Source organism: Azolla caroliniana, unplaced genomic scaffold (genome assembly GCF_043228905.1).
Source record: "Azolla caroliniana isolate FFs.n. ecotype wild unplaced genomic scaffold, voAzoCaro1.0.p SCAF_8, whole genome shotgun sequence".
Lineage (NCBI taxonomy): Eukaryota > Viridiplantae > Streptophyta > Polypodiopsida > Salviniales > Salviniaceae > Azolla > Azolla caroliniana.
In genome coordinates this window covers 4,721,490-4,738,996 of record NW_028230443.1, presented here as the reverse complement: position 1 = coordinate 4,738,996, position 17,507 = coordinate 4,721,490, and the positions used below count along the sequence as shown (strand labels likewise).

Below are 17,507 nucleotides of genomic sequence, written 5' to 3'. Positions count from 1 at the left end.
TATTAATGAAAAGTTGGGGATAATTATTTGCATAATTACTTGAGAGAAACCGTATCTTCCTAATTTCTAGTAAGTATCATGTGAATCTCTACAAACCGTACACTTGGCACCCTTTGAGGCAAGGATGAATTCCAAGATTTCTTAACACACTCTTGAAAATCAAAGTTAGCTTTTTTATTTGTCCAACTGTTATCCATCAAGTACCATAAATTCTATCGTGTCAACCTGGAGTCTTTAGGTGTAGAGATTTTTAGTCCAATAGAATAGTTGTATAATATTATTGAGATGTCACATGGGGAGGTAAAGTGAACAAAGCATTTCACATAGGAATATGTAATTTGAAGTTCAATCACTTACATGGTCATTGTTTTGTATAAGATTGCAAGAATAAGGTTTTGAATTCAATTAGATACATATGTTGCTACCAAGTTTTGATATGTCGTCATTAAAGATGTGAGGCATGAGCAAAAAAGTGGAGAGCAAGTTCAATTTGCACACAAACTCTCTCTCTCTCTCTCTCTCTCTCTCTACGTGTTTATGTGTATATAAATGCATATCATTCAATTGCATTATGTACAAGAAAAACACTCTGATCATCGCATTTGTTTGCTTGAGTTTGTTTTTATAGCCAACTACTTGATTAAAAAGCACAATATGGCTCAATCACATGATGCTTTGAAGATCTACGGGTTGGCAACGTCTGCTTCCACTAGCCGGGTTTTAACAGCTGTAATCGAAAAGGAAGCATTGTTTGAAATCAAAACAATTGACTTCTGGAAGGGCGAAAACAAGAGTCCTCACTATCTCACATTGCAAGTTAGTGTGAACCAATTATTTGTCACTCCATGGTTGTTAATTATTTATTTTACCCAATATCTACATAGTCATTATTTCTTTCCCTAGTCATAGCTAAAGTTTACTCATGATTAATGTCTATGTTTGGGAAACAACAAGCTCCAAAATAACATTCTATGAGTTTACGACATTCGGTCATTCATTAAAACTTTTGTTATTTGAAGTGAAGAAGAGATTCCGGAAAATTTATCATCATTGCATTTCAAACTTGTTAAAACTAAATAATTTGTTTTTTGTGCATGAGATGTTTTGCTATTCTAGGACATTTCTTTCTTAAGAAAACAAAAATCTTATTGAATAACATAAATTATAAGAAATAAATGATGCTAGCCATGGACCATAAGTTTTTTACTTCATTTTATCTTTACATAATAATCTCTACATAAACCCTATTAGCATCATAGGCGATAGTAATTACCATTATTTTATATTTCTCCATTGTCTAATGATCATATCCTCGTTTCTTGATGCTTTTGAAGCCTTTTGGAGTGATTCCTGTCTTGCAAGATGGAGACTTCTACATCTATGGTGTGTTTTCCTCACTATATCCCATGCTTCCTTCTCATCACTGTAATCATTTCTTTGGGTCAAAACTTATCCTCTTTTGTACATCTAGAATCACGAGCAATTATTCGCTATATTGCAACCAAGTACAATGATGTTGGAACGTCTCTTTATGGTCATACATTGCAAGAGAAGGCCACAGTTGAGCAATGGTTGGAAGTGGAGGCACAAAACTACAATCCACTTTTATCTGTATTGGTGATGGAACTTATTATCAACCCACGATGTGGGACCCCTACAAACGAGATCATAGTGGCAGAGAAACTTGCAAAGCTTGAGAAGGTTCTCGATGTCTATGAGGCTCACTTTGCTCACACTGGCAATCAATTCCTAGCAGGCAACTTCTTTAGCCTCGCCGACCTTTCTCATCTACCTTTCACCCACTACCTTGTCAATGTTGCCAATCGAGGTAATGTCATCACCTCTCGCAAGCATGTTAACTCTTGGTGGAAAAACATCTCTTCTCGACCCTCTTGGGACAAGGTTCTAAGCCTCCACAATAAATAGCCACACGTTTCTTTAAGCAACAAAGTCCTAACATGCATTGTACTTCCATGACTGATGACATGTTATTGAATAAACTATTATGTGAAGATAGTATAGTATCATTGATCCATATTTACCAAACCTTTCAATGTTTTGTCAACATCAATGGTACTTGAATTTATGTTATGTGAGAGATACATTCAACCCATGGCATTTATGCTCCCAAACCATTCCCTTCTTTTGTTTTAGTGGTCACTTTCCCACCTCACCTCATGACAATTTTGTGAGGCCATTATTGTTTTCATTGTCCTCTAATAAAATCCCCACTTCCATTCATCCCCTTTGATTCACTATTTTATAAAAAGTAGAACCTTGTCTAGCCCAAACAACCCCAGGTTAAGCAATGAGAGTTAAGCTAGTTGTTGTTGAAACTCACTAAGAACCATAGTTACACTTCCCATTGCTTCCATGGTCCACCCATTTGAAAAGATTTTATCATATAACCTTTGTGGTATCATCGGGTGCAAAATTTATGAGCAAAGCTAGTTCAAACTCCACCCAAGTAGTGTTATTACATTATAGTTCTACTACCCATATATTAGAGACTAATTAATTGATTAAACAAAACATAAGGAATTATAGTTGTTTAGAGTTAAGCAATGAGAGTTAAGCTAGTTGTTGTTGAAACTCACTAAGAACCATAGTTACACTTCCCATTGCTTCCACGGTCCACCCATTTGAAAAGATTTTATCATATAACCTTTGTGGTATCATCAGGTGCAAAATTTATGAGCAAAGCTAGTTCAAACTCCACTCAAGTAGTGTTATTACATTATAGTTCCACTACCCATATGTTAGAGACTAATTAATTAATTAAACAAAACATAAGGAATTATAGACCAAAGAAAAGAAAGAGGGGTGTCAAACCACTTGACCACCGCTAGCAACGACGTGAGATGGGCCCAAACCTCCTCAATATCCCATACCATCGAAGGTTGATACAAGTTGTACCTTGGGTCCTACAAGGATCGCGCATGCTTAGCTAACAAGAGATTGTCATAATCTCAACATGAGTCACACCCTCTCCCAATAAGAAGGTAGTTAGCCTTCTTATATAGGTAGAAACCCTAGGCCCCTAGTCTGTTCACACTTGACTACTTTATATGAAGTGGTCAAGTCAAAACACACTTAATAGTTATCCCACACCATAGAATTGAATATTATAATTCATACCCATGTTCCTTTTAGAAATAAACCCCATGCACTCATCATAAGATTATCATAAGATTAAGGAAAACTATGGAAAACCCAACTCATGATCAGTTATGGTTATGCACATAACACGATATTTGTGACCCAATTGACACAACATAATCGAAGCAAGTAACACTTTTCATTTCAGGAATACCATTCTACAACATTTCCCTTTTGTAAAATTCAAGAAACATGTTGACGTTTCTTCCATCAAATTGTTTTGCTACTTTTACAATTCTATTGATTCCTTTTCCTATTTTTCTCCACAATCACCATCATTCTTATTATCCCATCATTTTATTGACTTGATGATATCATCTTTCATTGTTGCAAGGATTTTGAACCAAGAGAGATGTCTACTTTGCTAATTTAGCTTCAATCCTTATGGTAACCTTAGGTTGTTTACTAAGATCACATCTTACTCATGATGTCTTGCAAGGTAATGGTGTGGGATCATACCATTGTCCAATACTCTCAAGTAAGAGAGATTGGCAAGAGTAGTTGTTGACTATTCTCGATTTTCTAATGTGTACATTAACTACTAAAGCAAACTCTAATCAAAATCTTCTACTCATCACATTCACGAGATTAACACTTCACCCATACCACATCATGGCTAACCATTGAACCACATCATGTTTCTAAACTAGTTGTTGCTTGTGAAGTATGTGATGAGATCAAATTTGAGTTTGACATAATCAATACCATGCAATCATTTTTTCATAATCGTTGATACCGGTAAGCAATCTTGTGGGACCCATGGAATGGGCAGGGACCCTCCACATCTACTAGTTTCTTTGCTAGGAGGCAATTTACACATATAGTGTGCCCTTGGAGCTTTGCGTGGATTCTCATAATTCTACTGTGTGAATATCGGTTCATAGAGATGAAACCACCCATGACTATTGGTTCAATCAAAGGCCTAGAGAGCATAATACTAGACCACCTATTCATAATATACAAATTTGAGTATTGCCTTATGTTTGTAGTCACTAGATTACCCATCAAGTGACCTAATTTGGGAGACCTTTTATTGAAGTTAATAGACTTTTGATGGGCTTTGGGATTGTTGTTCTATATATGCACAACAACAACGTCTACATTAAAAAAGTACATGAACATGAGGGATATCTATTAGAGTCTAACTAATTAATTAAGCAAAATATAAGGAATTATAAACCAAAGAAAGGAAACAGGAATGCCAAATCACCCGACCACCCCCTTGCAACGGTGTGAGACAAACTCAAACCTCCTCAATATCCCATACCATCACGGGTTGATGCAAGTCGTACCTTGGGTCCTACAAGGATCACACATGCTTAACTAACAAGGGACATAACCACACTATCATAGTCTCAACATAAGTCAAGCCTCCCTTGATAAGAAGGTCGTTAGCCTTCTTATACAGGCAGAAACCCTAAGCCCTAGAGTGTTCACACTTGACTCCTTTATTTGAAGTGGATAAGTGATAACACACTTAACACTTATCCCACACCATAGAATTAAATATTACAATTCATACCTTAAATGTTCCTTTCAGAATTAACCTACATGTACTCATCACAAGATTATGGAAAACTACGAAAAACTTATCTCGTGATCAATTATGGTTATGCACGTAACAATATCCCACTTATGAATGACTATTGATTTGGAGGGTAGGTTACTCGTATGCCAACTGTACAATAATTGGGAATACAATAGAGATGATTTATTGTGGCTCAAGTCAAGTAGTAACATACCTTCTAATACCATCTACAACTCAGTCATGAATTGGATCCATGTTTGTTCATGATTGATGGGATCCATCCAATCGGCATGCAATGTTGTGATGTTGAGGTCATCGACATGTTATGTTATATATGGTATGTCTTGTCCCTTTATGTTGAAGTTTGGGTTTGCCTAGAGTTTGAGTTCAAGTTGACATGGTTTTGCCATAAAACGTTCTATAATCAATTTGTCTCTATGTATACATGTGTGTGTGTAATTAGAGTTGTTGTGATGATGAACATGGTATCATTGCATAATGGCCACTATGTTATACACCCAATGTTATAGGAAACGATGTTAGATTATTTAGGCTCATCAACCCTATAAGGTTTAGTATTTCCAATATAAACTATTGGTCATAGGAAAAATGTATATAGGAAACATAGGCATATTATAATTTGTGGGGAAATCCCCTTTATTAAGTCGGAATGATTAATAACAAATGGGCTTGCAATGTGAATGGGACCCTTTGGGGTTTCCAACTTGTATAAAGGGGCAACAACTCTCATGTAAAATCGGCCTTTGGGTGCCCCAACTTTGGGGCTACCTTTTGGTCATCGGTCTCTCCCCTTTGCAATAATTAAGAGCCACTTTTTTCCATGTAGTTTTTTCACACTAATTAATTGAGATATACATGTTTTTTATTTAACAATTATCTATTTAATTATGACCCCTCATATGTTTTTTATGTAGTAATTATCTATTTAAGACTAACATATTTCTTAATCAATGTGGTCATTAGGTCTGTATTAAATTTAGACTAACTTTAGAAGCCTTTAAGGCACAATTGCATGGAGTGTCAAAGTAAGTGTGTTTTATGTGTTGATGTATGATGTTGTCTTTGCCGTTGAAGAGTGATGTCCCCCAATCCCTTAGTTAGCCCACTACGAGGAATGTGACCTCTAAAGTCTCGGTAGTGACCCTTGGAAATGCAACACTCCATGATATGAGCCGTATCGGCCCCTTCGGGAAAACTCAATTTATCCAACTATAGGGCCCACCTACATGCATAACGGCAACGATGCATGTTCTACATCCACCCCTAGAGACGTCTTAGAATACACCTCATGATACTTTTGGACACAACTCTTCCAATATCTAGTCTTGTAGAAAAGATACCCATTGTCTAAACCCACTTGGGAAGCCACCAACCACCTCCACAAAGAGTTTTATCTTTCTTATCCTTGAAAGCCTACACCTCTTGGAAGTCGCCAATAGAGGAGGAGATGATGTCATGGCCACAAATGACCGAGGAGTTATACACACATGTGGGGAATATCAATATTGTAAAGGTTGTTATAAGGGCTAGAAAGGTATAGTGAGAAGTTGAGGAATCTTGACATGTGATGATGTGCATTCCATGTTTTAATTGTATGGAATGGAAGGAGCTTCCCCTAGTTGATCTCAATGATATTGTCACCAATCATTGGATGTAATTGTAGCCTCTTGTCTTAAATATTGTCTCTTGCTTAATAAGTTTTGTAGATAGCAAATAATCTATATGCTTCTGAGAGGAGAGGTGCGTCGATTTCTTGAGTTGATGATTTCTTGCTCATAAACAACATGCAATTATTATTCATTAATGTGTCATGGATATCATTATATCATTACGACCTTAAAAGCTCGATTAAAGCGAAGCATCCATACTTTTATAAAACAATGCCAGTTATACCAATATTTTCTGGTTGGTTGGGCAGTTTCATGTCACTCAAATGATCAGACTCTCCAAATTCAGCTTGACAAACAATGAATGTTTCTTTACAATAAAAGAGTGCGCATCTATGCAATCCTTAGGTGTTTTTTTGAGCAAACATCTTTCTTGGTTGTTCCTTCCTTCTCCACATCAACACCTCACTAATAATGAACTACCCACATTTAACTAAAGGCCTCCTAATGAAAGCCTTCTTCCACAACGAAGCCGCCCGAAAGGCTTTTTTAATCTGCCTACGGAAACAAAACAAACATAGTAAGGAAATCACAAAGGGGGCAATTAAAAACATTTAAGATTAGCTAAGATTAGTGCTAATTCAAGTGGCGATTAAGGGCACTTAAGAGAAAGAGTGTTTAAGCACTAACCAAAGATTATTAAGATAAGAACATAGGTTAAGGATTAAGCTTTTTAATCTGCCCACGAAAACAAAACAAACATAGTAAGGAAATCACAAAGGGGGTAATTAAAAACAATTAAGATTAACTAAGATTAGTGCTAATTCAAGTGGCGATTAAGGGCACTTAAGAGAAAGAGTGTTTAAGCACTAACCAAAGATTATTAAGATAAGAACATAGATTAAGGGTTAAGCTTTTTAATTTACCCACGGAAACAAAACATAGTAAGGAAATCACAAGGGAGTAATTAAAAACACTGCGCATCAATTAGCTAAGATTAGTGCTAATTCAAGTGGCGATTAAGGGCACTTGAGATAAAGAGTGTTTAAGCACTAATCAAAGATGATTAAGATATAAGAACAGAGATTAAGGATTAAGATAACAACAGAGACTGAAATCCACCACACACATCAATCAGCCTGTGCAGACCACATGGCTTCCTACTGTGGACTGTACCCTAACCCTAATTCTCTGCTCTGGAGCTCTAGATGCTTACACTGCTTCCCCTCACCTCCACGATCCTCCTCCTCCTCTTTATCAAGAAACAGCATACCATCACCATCACCATCACCATCACCATCACCATCATCTGTGGTTACTTGCCAACAAAGTGACCCCACTTGGAAAGCTACCGTGCAGAATGGGAAGGATACGCTTGAGATATGTAGAGTTGTGAATGGGATGTGGCAGACCAGTGGAGGATGGGGGAAGATCGATCCTAAACTCGCTGTTGATTCTATGCTTAGATATTTGGATGGAGGTTTCTTCACATTCGACATGGCTGATCATTGTAAGCTCTGTTGTGTCTCTTGTTTATGTTTTTCTTTCTTCTTTGTTATAATTAGGCTTTTCCAATGTTAATGTGATGCATGGCATAAGAACACTTACACCACTAAGGAATGGCAAACCATGGATGATCATTGTAAGCTCTGTTGTTTCTTGTTTATGTTTTTCTTTCTTCTTTGTTATAATTAGGCTTTTCCGATGTTAACGTGAAGCATGGTATAAGAACACTTACAGTACTAAGGAATGGCAAACCATGGAAAAAGGGAGCAAGGTGCTCCATTGGCGACATCTCATTGGTCTCAAAATACTAAGGGCAGTAGCTTATCGATAAACCATAAACATAACATTGGCCATCATCCACAAGTATAGCATTGCATAGCTTATACCCCAGGATTATAACATTGGCCATGATTTTGATCCGACTGGACAAATTCTACTCAATGCGGACACATACTGCAATTGTGCTGCGTGTGATTTGAACCTGATTCCGAATGATGAGAGTTAGGGCTTCCCCTACGTAACAACTTGGCATTGTGACTCTTGTGAACACTAGCATTGTCTTATTTACATTTTGCAAATGAAAGGTGTCAGCTTTGTGAATGGGATCTTATTAAGAGTTGTGTCATTGGAAGTCCTATACGGGCATATCTGTATTATGCTTACTAACAGCCATGATTATCAAATTGTCTTTTTATAAGAATGGTGAAGAGAGGAATCATGAAACAAATGTCGTTTTCAGTTTGCTATATAAGGTAAATGTACCAGGATAATAACACTTACTTAGAGATGCCTGGTTATGTCATTGAGTTTTGAGTAAAAAAAGTGAACCACAATGAAGTCCATAGTGTGCCACATATATAGAGAGAAAGAAGGCATGTTTTGAAGCTGAGTGTGTTTAGAGAGAAATTAGATAAAAAAACAGTGCCCACTAGAAGATCAATTCTTGTGAAAAGTATGCTGATCACGGTCAATCATCAACGTTTTATTCTGTTTTCTTGAAGTATGTATAGCTGTGAGAAATATGCATCTTGTCGACAAATTAGCTTTGTGACCAACAACATATACCTACTAAAAATAAATATCTAGTCAAGCAACTGGTTAATCTTGATCATAACAGAGATCCTTCTCAAGCCCTTAGCAATGAGGAAGCATTCACATGAATATTTTTCTATCTGGATTAAATTCCCCGGCAAACAATTTCTGTACATATATTAACATAGTTGTCCTATTTATGGAACATCCAATGGGGCTTGATTACACAAGCTCTAATTTATGAGTCATAGTCATAGTTCTCGTATGCTGGAGCTATAATGCTTGATTTGAAGGTACCAATTTAAGGTCAAGTATTGTAACTAAAGTATGCTGGAGCTATATTATTAGGAAGGCTTATATTATGAAATATGATATCATGCTTTTTTTATTTGCTTAGATTTCCTTTTAACTTGTTTCCAAAGAGATACCTGATTGTGATAAGTATTTTTCACAGTGGATATGGTTCTTCATATATCCATCTTCGTGCATATTTTTATGTAGGTATTCAACTTATTTATTTCACGTTCACACTATTGTTTCCCACATTGGACAGGCTGACTGGTTGCATTGATCATTTTTGTTTCTCATCATCCAATTGTTGACATATTCTTCATTATCTGATTAGGCACATTTCAATATTTGAATAAATTTTTCGTGTGTTTTTCCACTTGTCTCCACTCTTCTACATCGATGAATTGTTTATAACTTGCTCTTCTTTGCTTGTATACAATCTTGTACGCAATTGTTTACATAGTCAGTCTCTTGTACAGACTACATAAGCAGTTTGTCTGATTTAGTGTTATGGTTCACAGAATAAAGTACACAGTTTGATTTAGTGTTGGACTCCATCATAACTCAGTGTTTCCATCACTCTATAGAGAAATGGTAGAAACATAGTGCATTGATCCATTTATTTTAGCATTGTTTCATGTGAATTTTCGTACTCTTGAATGGTAATGACATGAGTGTTGATGCCAAAGAAGTAGTTGCATGCTTCTTGAGATAGGTATTTCATCCTCTCAGATTGGTTTGTAAAACATGTGTACTTTTTATTACATTTGTTTTCGAATTCTGTTTCACTACTTTGTTTTGGTCAATATTCTTCTCTTTTGCTCAACATTCATGCTCTTTGAAGGAGAAAGAGTTGTGTGAGGTTGGATATGTTGTATTCTAGAGGTATATTATTCCAAACATTCACTGCATGTGAGGAGATTTTATCTAGGCTTCTTGATTGAAGATGCAGGGAAACCTTGAAGAACCATGCTGTCTCATGTTTTATGTTTCCACAGAATATAGATGTATGCTAAAGTAGTTTATAGATGTTTGTCTTAACATTAAAATACTTGTGTATTTTAAGTGTTATGCTACTATAATTATACCTAAAGTAGCTTACACATCTGTGCCTATCATTCTAGCTCTATATTTATGACATATTTCTATGCAGATGGTCCTGCTGAAGATTTATATGGGCTATTCATAAATAGAGTTCGTCGAGAGCGAGGAGATGAGCTTGCGTATAATGTTAAGGGGTGCATATCTTCTCACATTATGCATGTTCTTTTAACAGCAACCCTTATTTTAGGGAAACTTACCAAAGTACCCTTAGTTTTCCACAAAATTAAAAGATAAACCTAGAATTTTCAAAGTTCCCCGAACATCTCTCATTTTTTTGAATTTCTAAATGTGGTCTTCTATACGAATTCCTCTCTCTGCAGTCTTAAAATTATATATAGAGAGAAGTTCTTGAAGTAAGGTGTATTTTGGTAAATTTCCCTTATTGCATTATTATTAAGAAAATAAAATTTTATAAAATTGCAATCTTATTGTGCACAGCAGGTCTCATTGGCTAGGGTTTCACTATTGAACTTTATGGATGACACCTCCAACTTTGTGATGACAATAGGCTGACAAAATGGGTACCACCACCCGTGAAGATGACACGAGCATATGTCGAAGGAAATATCGATAGATCTCGAAAAAGAATGGACGTTAAGAATTTGGATATGCTTCAGTTCCACTGGTACATATTCGTCTAATAATTGTTTCATGGTCTTTTAAGTTGGTGCCTAATATACTGTAGTTACTGTTTTCTTAATTTATATGGGTCTCATTCAGGTGGGATTACTCAAATAAAGGTTATTTGGATGCATTGAAGCATTTAACAGACCTTAAGGAGGAAGGTATGTTGATGGTTTCTTGGGTTGTCTTCCTAAGAAGATTGCAAAAGATCTCCTATATTTGGTTCATCTGTTTGATTGGGTATATGTGCAATAATTGAAGGTTTGGTCTTATGAAGGTTTATATGTTTGTCTCTTTTCCTTAGTACAGCAACATGATAGTTTTGTCCACGGTTTGTTTATGCATGTATATTTATTATTTTTTGTGAGTGTTGTTTGTATATGTATGTATATTTATATTGTCTCTTGATTTTTGCTAGCCTTTGTCATGGTCATGTTTGCCAATAACAATCCTAGTTATTCTAGAAGCTCTTTGAGCCTGCACCTATGATGTGAGTAGATATGAGACATTTTTGTCTAGTCTATGCACTTGCACTTCTTCAGTTAGGCGTTCTAGAATTGAAGATTGCACTCGTTATTTTCTTCTTATGTTGATTTCTGATCAGCCTCGAACCCTTTGTCAGGATTTTATAGGATTTAACATCCTACTCATTGGATTCATGACACTTCTAATTGTCTGGAAATTTTCAATCTGAGATCCTTGGTTTTCAATGATATTTATACATTCCTTGGTTGTGGTGTGTGAAGTCATTTGTTGAGTATTTGTGCACAATCCCGAGACCCAATTGGAACGTAACTTCTCATTAGTTGCTGCAGAATGTATCTTTTGCTATTATAGGGAAAATCAAGACATTAGCTTTGACTAACTTTGACACCAAACGGTTGCAACTAATACTGGGAAATGAGATACCTATTGTGAGCAACCAAGTAAGATTTAACTGATTTGATTTTCTTTTATTTTGTGTCATTGCTGTTATCTTATTCATATTATGATTTGGCTATCAATAGGTTCAGTACTCTTTGGTGGATACACGCCCGGACCGCAGAATGGCAGAACTTTGTGAACTAACTGGGGTCAAATTGATAACGTACGGAATTTTCCATTATGCCAAAATACTACTAACTTGTTGCCAACGCCTTAATAAATTATGTGGATACTTCACTGTATTGCAAAATCTACTATCACAGAGGGGCATGCTGGTAAAATTTAAAGAACTTAGGAGTATTCTGGTAAATATCCAAAATGTTAGGGGTATTTTGGTGTTTTTCCATGCATCTTATGTGATTCCTTTGTTCAACTGTATTTTTCATTTCTTTATTTTCATTCTTGATGATGGTAACATTTTGGTTGCTTTGAGTAGGTATGGAACAGTGATGGGTGGGTTGCTGTCTGAGAAGTTTTTAGATACAAATATATCAATCCCATTCTCAGGACCTCCACTAAACACTCCATCTTTAAACAAATACAAACAGGTGAGCATTTTAACTTGTGAGAGTTGTGAAATGACACTCTGGTTTAGTAGAATTTCCAAAATGCCACTGGGGTTCGCCATATTCCTGCTATACCATGAAATAATGGATTTTAAGATTTAAGGTTATGATCATTGGTTTCAGTAAACTTACCAGAATGCCAATCTGGTTTATTATGATTCCCAGGATGCCACTCAGGCTCACCAATTTCTAAAATTCCATGAACTATACAAGTGTGATTTGTGTATGTGCTGAAACCAAAACCAAAAATCCTGAAAATAAAAAGCTTGAAACTATTATTCTGAGCTAATTAAGGCAACTAATTATCAGTCATTAATGACGTGAATAGCTTAAATAATTGTACTTGGGTTTTAGTAACTAGTCATCTTAATTCTGCAAGGTTAAGATTCAGAAGTTTGGAAGTAAATGGATTTGGTTGATGAAAGAACACGTAGATTTGATATTGTATTAAGACATTACTTTGTTGCATTTTGGGAATTATGGTAAACCTGACTGGCATTTTGATAACTTGCCTATTTTTCCCTTAAGGGAGGAAATAGAAATATCTGGATTTTTTCATGTTACACTGAAATGATGCACCTTTTTAACGAATCAATCAATAAACAATGGACAAATTGGGTCTTCTGAGGGTTGCACGTGATTGTTTGTCATAATTATTAATGTCTAAATTTGAATAACAAACAGTTTTTTGGTAATCAATCTCAATCAGATGGTTGATGCGTGGGGAGGATGGAGTCTTTTCCAGGAGATGTTAAGGACATTGAAGAAAATATCATTGAAACATGATGTTTCTATTCCTGCTGTTGCAGTGAAATATGTTCTTAATCAGGTAGTTCAGTTTGAAATTTATTTTACTTTTAATTTGATTCTCACCAAGTTTACCGTACTATATATTGTTGGTTGAACAATTTATTAGTGAGTTTATCCAGTGAGAGTTGAGGTCTTATTATGCTATCTATTGGACCTCATATATCACTTATTTATCTGTATATGATGTCCTCTATTATTATTATTTTCATGCTTCCTTATAGCATAATGCATACATTTTTTTCATGGATAATTTAACAGAGAAACCACCTACATTTCCCCTCTCTGCTTCTCTAAACCCTACAAGCAGCAGGAAAAGAAACCTGAGTTTTCAGAAACTTTTAAGGAACTTAATTTCAGCAATTAGGAGATTCTTGATCCAATATTTGCTATTTTTCTCTCAATTTCGGCAATTTCTCAGAAACTGCCAAAATAAACCTCCACTTCTGTATCATGCATGCACACATTATATATCATGCAAATATAATGTTTATATATAATGTTGTATATCATTCACCTACAATGCGAGATACAATGTTTATATCAATGCATAGATGCTTGCTTATATGTATATGTTAAATATCATAGCAGTTATATTTTTGAAACAACTTTTAAACCATGAAACTTTTAGAAAAAGATGAAATTTGTTTAATGTATTATGAATTTTCAGCGAGGAGTAGCAGCATCGATGATAGGTGTTCGACTTGGCCTTTCTGAACATGTACAAGATTCAAAAGCAATATTCAGCTTGAATCTTGATGAGGATGATGAAGCCAATATAAAACAGGTAGCTAAAAAGGGCAGGGATCTCCTAACTGTAATTGGAGACTGTGGGGATGAATACAGAAGGATATAGAGGTTTATCTATGCTACACAACTCATTTGACATATAATATTTTGGTATTCTATTTATAATTGATTGCTAGATAGGCTTTTAACATAAAGCAAACTCTTCTGGGGGTAGTCAAATCTCAAATCTCATTAGACGAGTGGATGTGTAAAAAATAGTTCAATTTGCTTTTGATGGAGGTAATTGATATATTAGGGTGTTCGAATACCTCATGGTGAATGAAATTCGAAGATTTGCTATGATCTATCTATGGCTTAGATATCATCACCCCAAAGTTGATTGAGGGAATTTAAATATTGTTGACTGAATCAACTTATGAGAGTAGAAAACACAATTGTAGTAGAATATGTGATAAATATTTTTTAATGCTTGCAAGACCAATTAAGGGCCCTTTTTAGTATTGCGACAATTCATCTTATTTACGAGCACATAAATATACTTCCACTTATAGTGATATATTGAAGCTTAGGACCATAGAAAGGACACTGTTATATAGATGAGAATAAAATTATTAATTGTTTTTAGCCAATGCGAAAATGTATGCCATCGATAAATCAGAGGGTATTGTTAGTATGAATTTCAAAGTCTAACATTGTTTCATTCTATGTTGAGCATACCACATACAGTGACCATCAGCAAAAAACCCTACTATACTACATACAGATTGCTAAGCAAAGACACATGATGAAATCAGCACACCATTATTACCAATAGTAGTCTATGACCAATTCTTTCAAATGTAAAGGGTAAAAAGCAACATTTGTATGGCAAATAATGGTTCCAAGCAGACATAGGTGTAAACCATGCCAAATTGAATGCATTTTTAATCTTGGGATCACTATGCGGGGTATCCTTGAAAGATGGTATTCATGTTAGGAGAAATCACCTTTGTTGTGTCTTAATTCTAGGCACCAAGTTCATATTTGAATTCATGATTGCAGGCAATGGTAATCAAACCTTGCATGCAAATATTGAATACAACCTGAATCATAACACATCAATAATCAAACCTTGCATGCAAGCATTGAATACAACATGAATCATAAGAACATTAGTTAAACCTTAAACCCTAAAACCCTTGATAATCTGAATGCTAATCCCTACACTAACACTAAAAAGAAACAATAATTAACCCTTGCCCTTAAAGAACTCGTTCTACATTTTGAATTGAATATTTTCGATGCAAAAGAATAGGCATCGACCATAAACAAAGATGAAACCTTTAGAAGTTGATGTGCTGAAAACCTAATTCGAAGCTATAACGCGAAAACCTTCTAAAAACCATGAACAATAAGCCCTAAAACATAATCAGTAGGGCATGATAAACCCTAATCTAGTAAATCTAGGGCTTCTTGATCGAGCGAACCTAGTAAACATTACATAATCGTCGGCTTGCCACCGCAACCTTGTATAAACCCTAACCCTAAACTCTAGTAAGCCTTTACCTTAAACCCTAAACTCTAAAGAAGCGATAGTCCTAGAAAAGCCCTAGCCCTAGGCTTTGATGATGACAACCTCGTATAAACCCTAACCCTAAACTCTAGTAAGCCTTTACCTTAAACCCTAAACTCTAAAGAAGCGACAGTCCTAGAAAAGCCCTAACCCTAGGCTTTGATGATGAGAAATCCTGTTCAGTTTTCTACCCGACTTCGATCTTTCTTTCCGACATTTAACTGTCAGATACTATCAAAACGGATTGAAATCGAAATAAGAGGCCAAGAACCAACTCTTTTCAAAGATTCGCCTGTGTAACGCCTTTCTGAGCTGCATATATGGATCGTTTGCATGAACCATGGGATCCATTATTCCGTCAGTCTTCACTTCCTTCTTTTCCTCTCATCAATGGCCAATTGCTTTAAGGTATGAACGAATGTATGTTTGTATGATCTTTTTTTTTGTATGATAATGCAGGTTGTTTCCCTCTCTCGTGTTTGGTAACCGTCACCTGATGGTCAACAATGTGGATGTGACGCTTCATTTCTTAGTGTCGGAGCTTGAGATGTGTAGACATGTGGTTGACCGTGATGTGTTCTGTGGTGCTTCGATTTCTAGGGTTAGGGCGTCTGAGATCGAACCATGTGGTAATCATGTTAATTTGCAACCATATTTTGGCCTGGCTATGTTGTCATGATCATGGGAATCTTTGATTTCTACGGTTAGGGTCTGTGATGGTTAAAAGCCATTTTGTAAGCTTTACATGATTAACAAGCCCTAACCAAATGGTGTTGACTCATGTGGTAATCATGTCAATTTGCAATGATATTTGGCCAGGCTATGTTGTGATGATCATGTGACACTTTGATATCTAGGGTTACGGTCTGCGATGGTTAAAAGGCATTTTGTAAGCTTCATATGATCCTTTAAGGTCTAGGTTTAGGGTTTAACACCATATTGTTAGGGTTTGTTAAGGGGTTCTTCAAATTTATACACCGAGGGGTGTATTAGATCCATAGTTGACAGGCTGGTGATTGTAATGAGCAACGTATGTATGCAGATGGCGGCGATTGTGTGTTTCCTAGTAGTGATGGTGGCGGACGGATCGAGTGGGGGAGGCATTCGTGCGGGCATTACGGAAGAAGTGATGAAGAAGAAGAGCAAATGCGGGGGCGGAGAGGAGCAAGGAGCACTGGGTCTCGTGGCCCCATGCGTGGACAACGGATCGATGGCGGCCGATCCCTCGGCCTCGTGTTGCGAGGGGGTGAGGGAATTAGTGGGAGTCACGGCATTGGGTTGTCTATGTGAGATTTTGATCTCCGCTGGAGGAGGAGGATCCGAATCTCTACTCCGAACGTATGTCACGCAATGCTCCATCCCTCACGTACCCCCGCATTTTCAATGCACCTTGTAATAGATGCAGCCTTTTACCCCCCCCCACCCCCACCCATGGGACAGATTTAGTTTAGTAATTTTCACTCCTAGAAATCTCTGTATTCTTTTTCAAAAATCTTTGTGGGACAGATTTAGTGTAGCCCTTTTCACTTCTAGAAATCTCTGTATTCTTTCAGAAATCTTTGGTTTTTTTTCTGTTTTGGTGGGGGTGGAACATGACCTATTTTGTACCTTGTCAATTGTTGTTTTGGCGATGCTTGCCGGAAGATTCTCCTGGTTTAAGATGCAGTCTTTTGCCCCCCCCCACCACCACCAAATGTAGTTTAGCCCTTTTCACTCCTAGAAATCTCTGTATTCGTTCAAAAATCATCGTTTCATTTTTTTTTGTTTTGGTGGGGATGGAACATGACCTATTTTTTGTACCTTGTCAATTGTTATTTTGCTGATGTTTTCCGGAAGATTCTCCTGGTTTAAGACTCCCCGTTCCGCCTACCGTACGCAATACACTCCTTAGTGATCATCCATCCCTGTTGTGGCTTGTCATTTTCCTTTGTTTCTTCCCACTGCCCACCGAGCACATTTACAGTTGTACATGATTCGATTGATAGGCCAGTTTTGGCCTGTTATCTAGTGGACATCAAGATTCCTTTCTTTTCTCT

The 17,507-nt window shown here is 36.4% G+C and overlaps 2 protein-coding genes and 1 long non-coding RNA gene across 3 annotated transcripts; all 3 read left to right on the top strand.

Moving 5' to 3' along the window:
- Window positions 1-611: 611 nt before the first annotated feature.
- Window positions 612-2,046, top strand: LOC147860877 (glutathione S-transferase F10-like). The gene is made up of 3 exons (XM_087323179.1): window positions 612-816; window positions 1,335-1,383; window positions 1,472-2,046. The coding sequence occupies exons 1-3, from the start codon at window positions 655-657 to the stop codon at window positions 1,924-1,926; spliced, it is 666 nt and encodes a 221-aa protein (XP_087179305.1). The 5' UTR covers window positions 612-654; the 3' UTR covers window positions 1,927-2,046.
- A 5,404-nt stretch (window positions 2,047-7,450) lies between these two features.
- On the top strand, window positions 7,451-14,257 carry LOC147860876 (NAD(P)-linked oxidoreductase superfamily protein). The gene is made up of 9 exons (XM_087323748.1): window positions 7,451-7,825; window positions 10,298-10,382; window positions 10,757-10,873; window positions 10,969-11,033; window positions 11,710-11,798; window positions 11,880-11,959; window positions 12,233-12,344; window positions 13,072-13,191; window positions 13,840-14,257. The coding sequence occupies exons 1-9, from the start codon at window positions 7,468-7,470 to the stop codon at window positions 14,023-14,025; spliced, it is 1,212 nt and encodes a 403-aa protein (XP_087179874.1). The 5' UTR covers window positions 7,451-7,467; the 3' UTR covers window positions 14,026-14,257.
- A 1,292-nt stretch (window positions 14,258-15,549) lies between these two features.
- On the top strand, window positions 15,550-17,237 carry LOC147860875 (uncharacterized). Its single transcript, XR_015530094.1, has 3 exons — window positions 15,550-15,879; window positions 16,514-16,984; window positions 17,171-17,237. It is a non-coding gene; the product is annotated as an uncharacterized LOC147860875 (long non-coding RNA).
- Window positions 17,238-17,507: the final 270 nt, after the last annotated feature.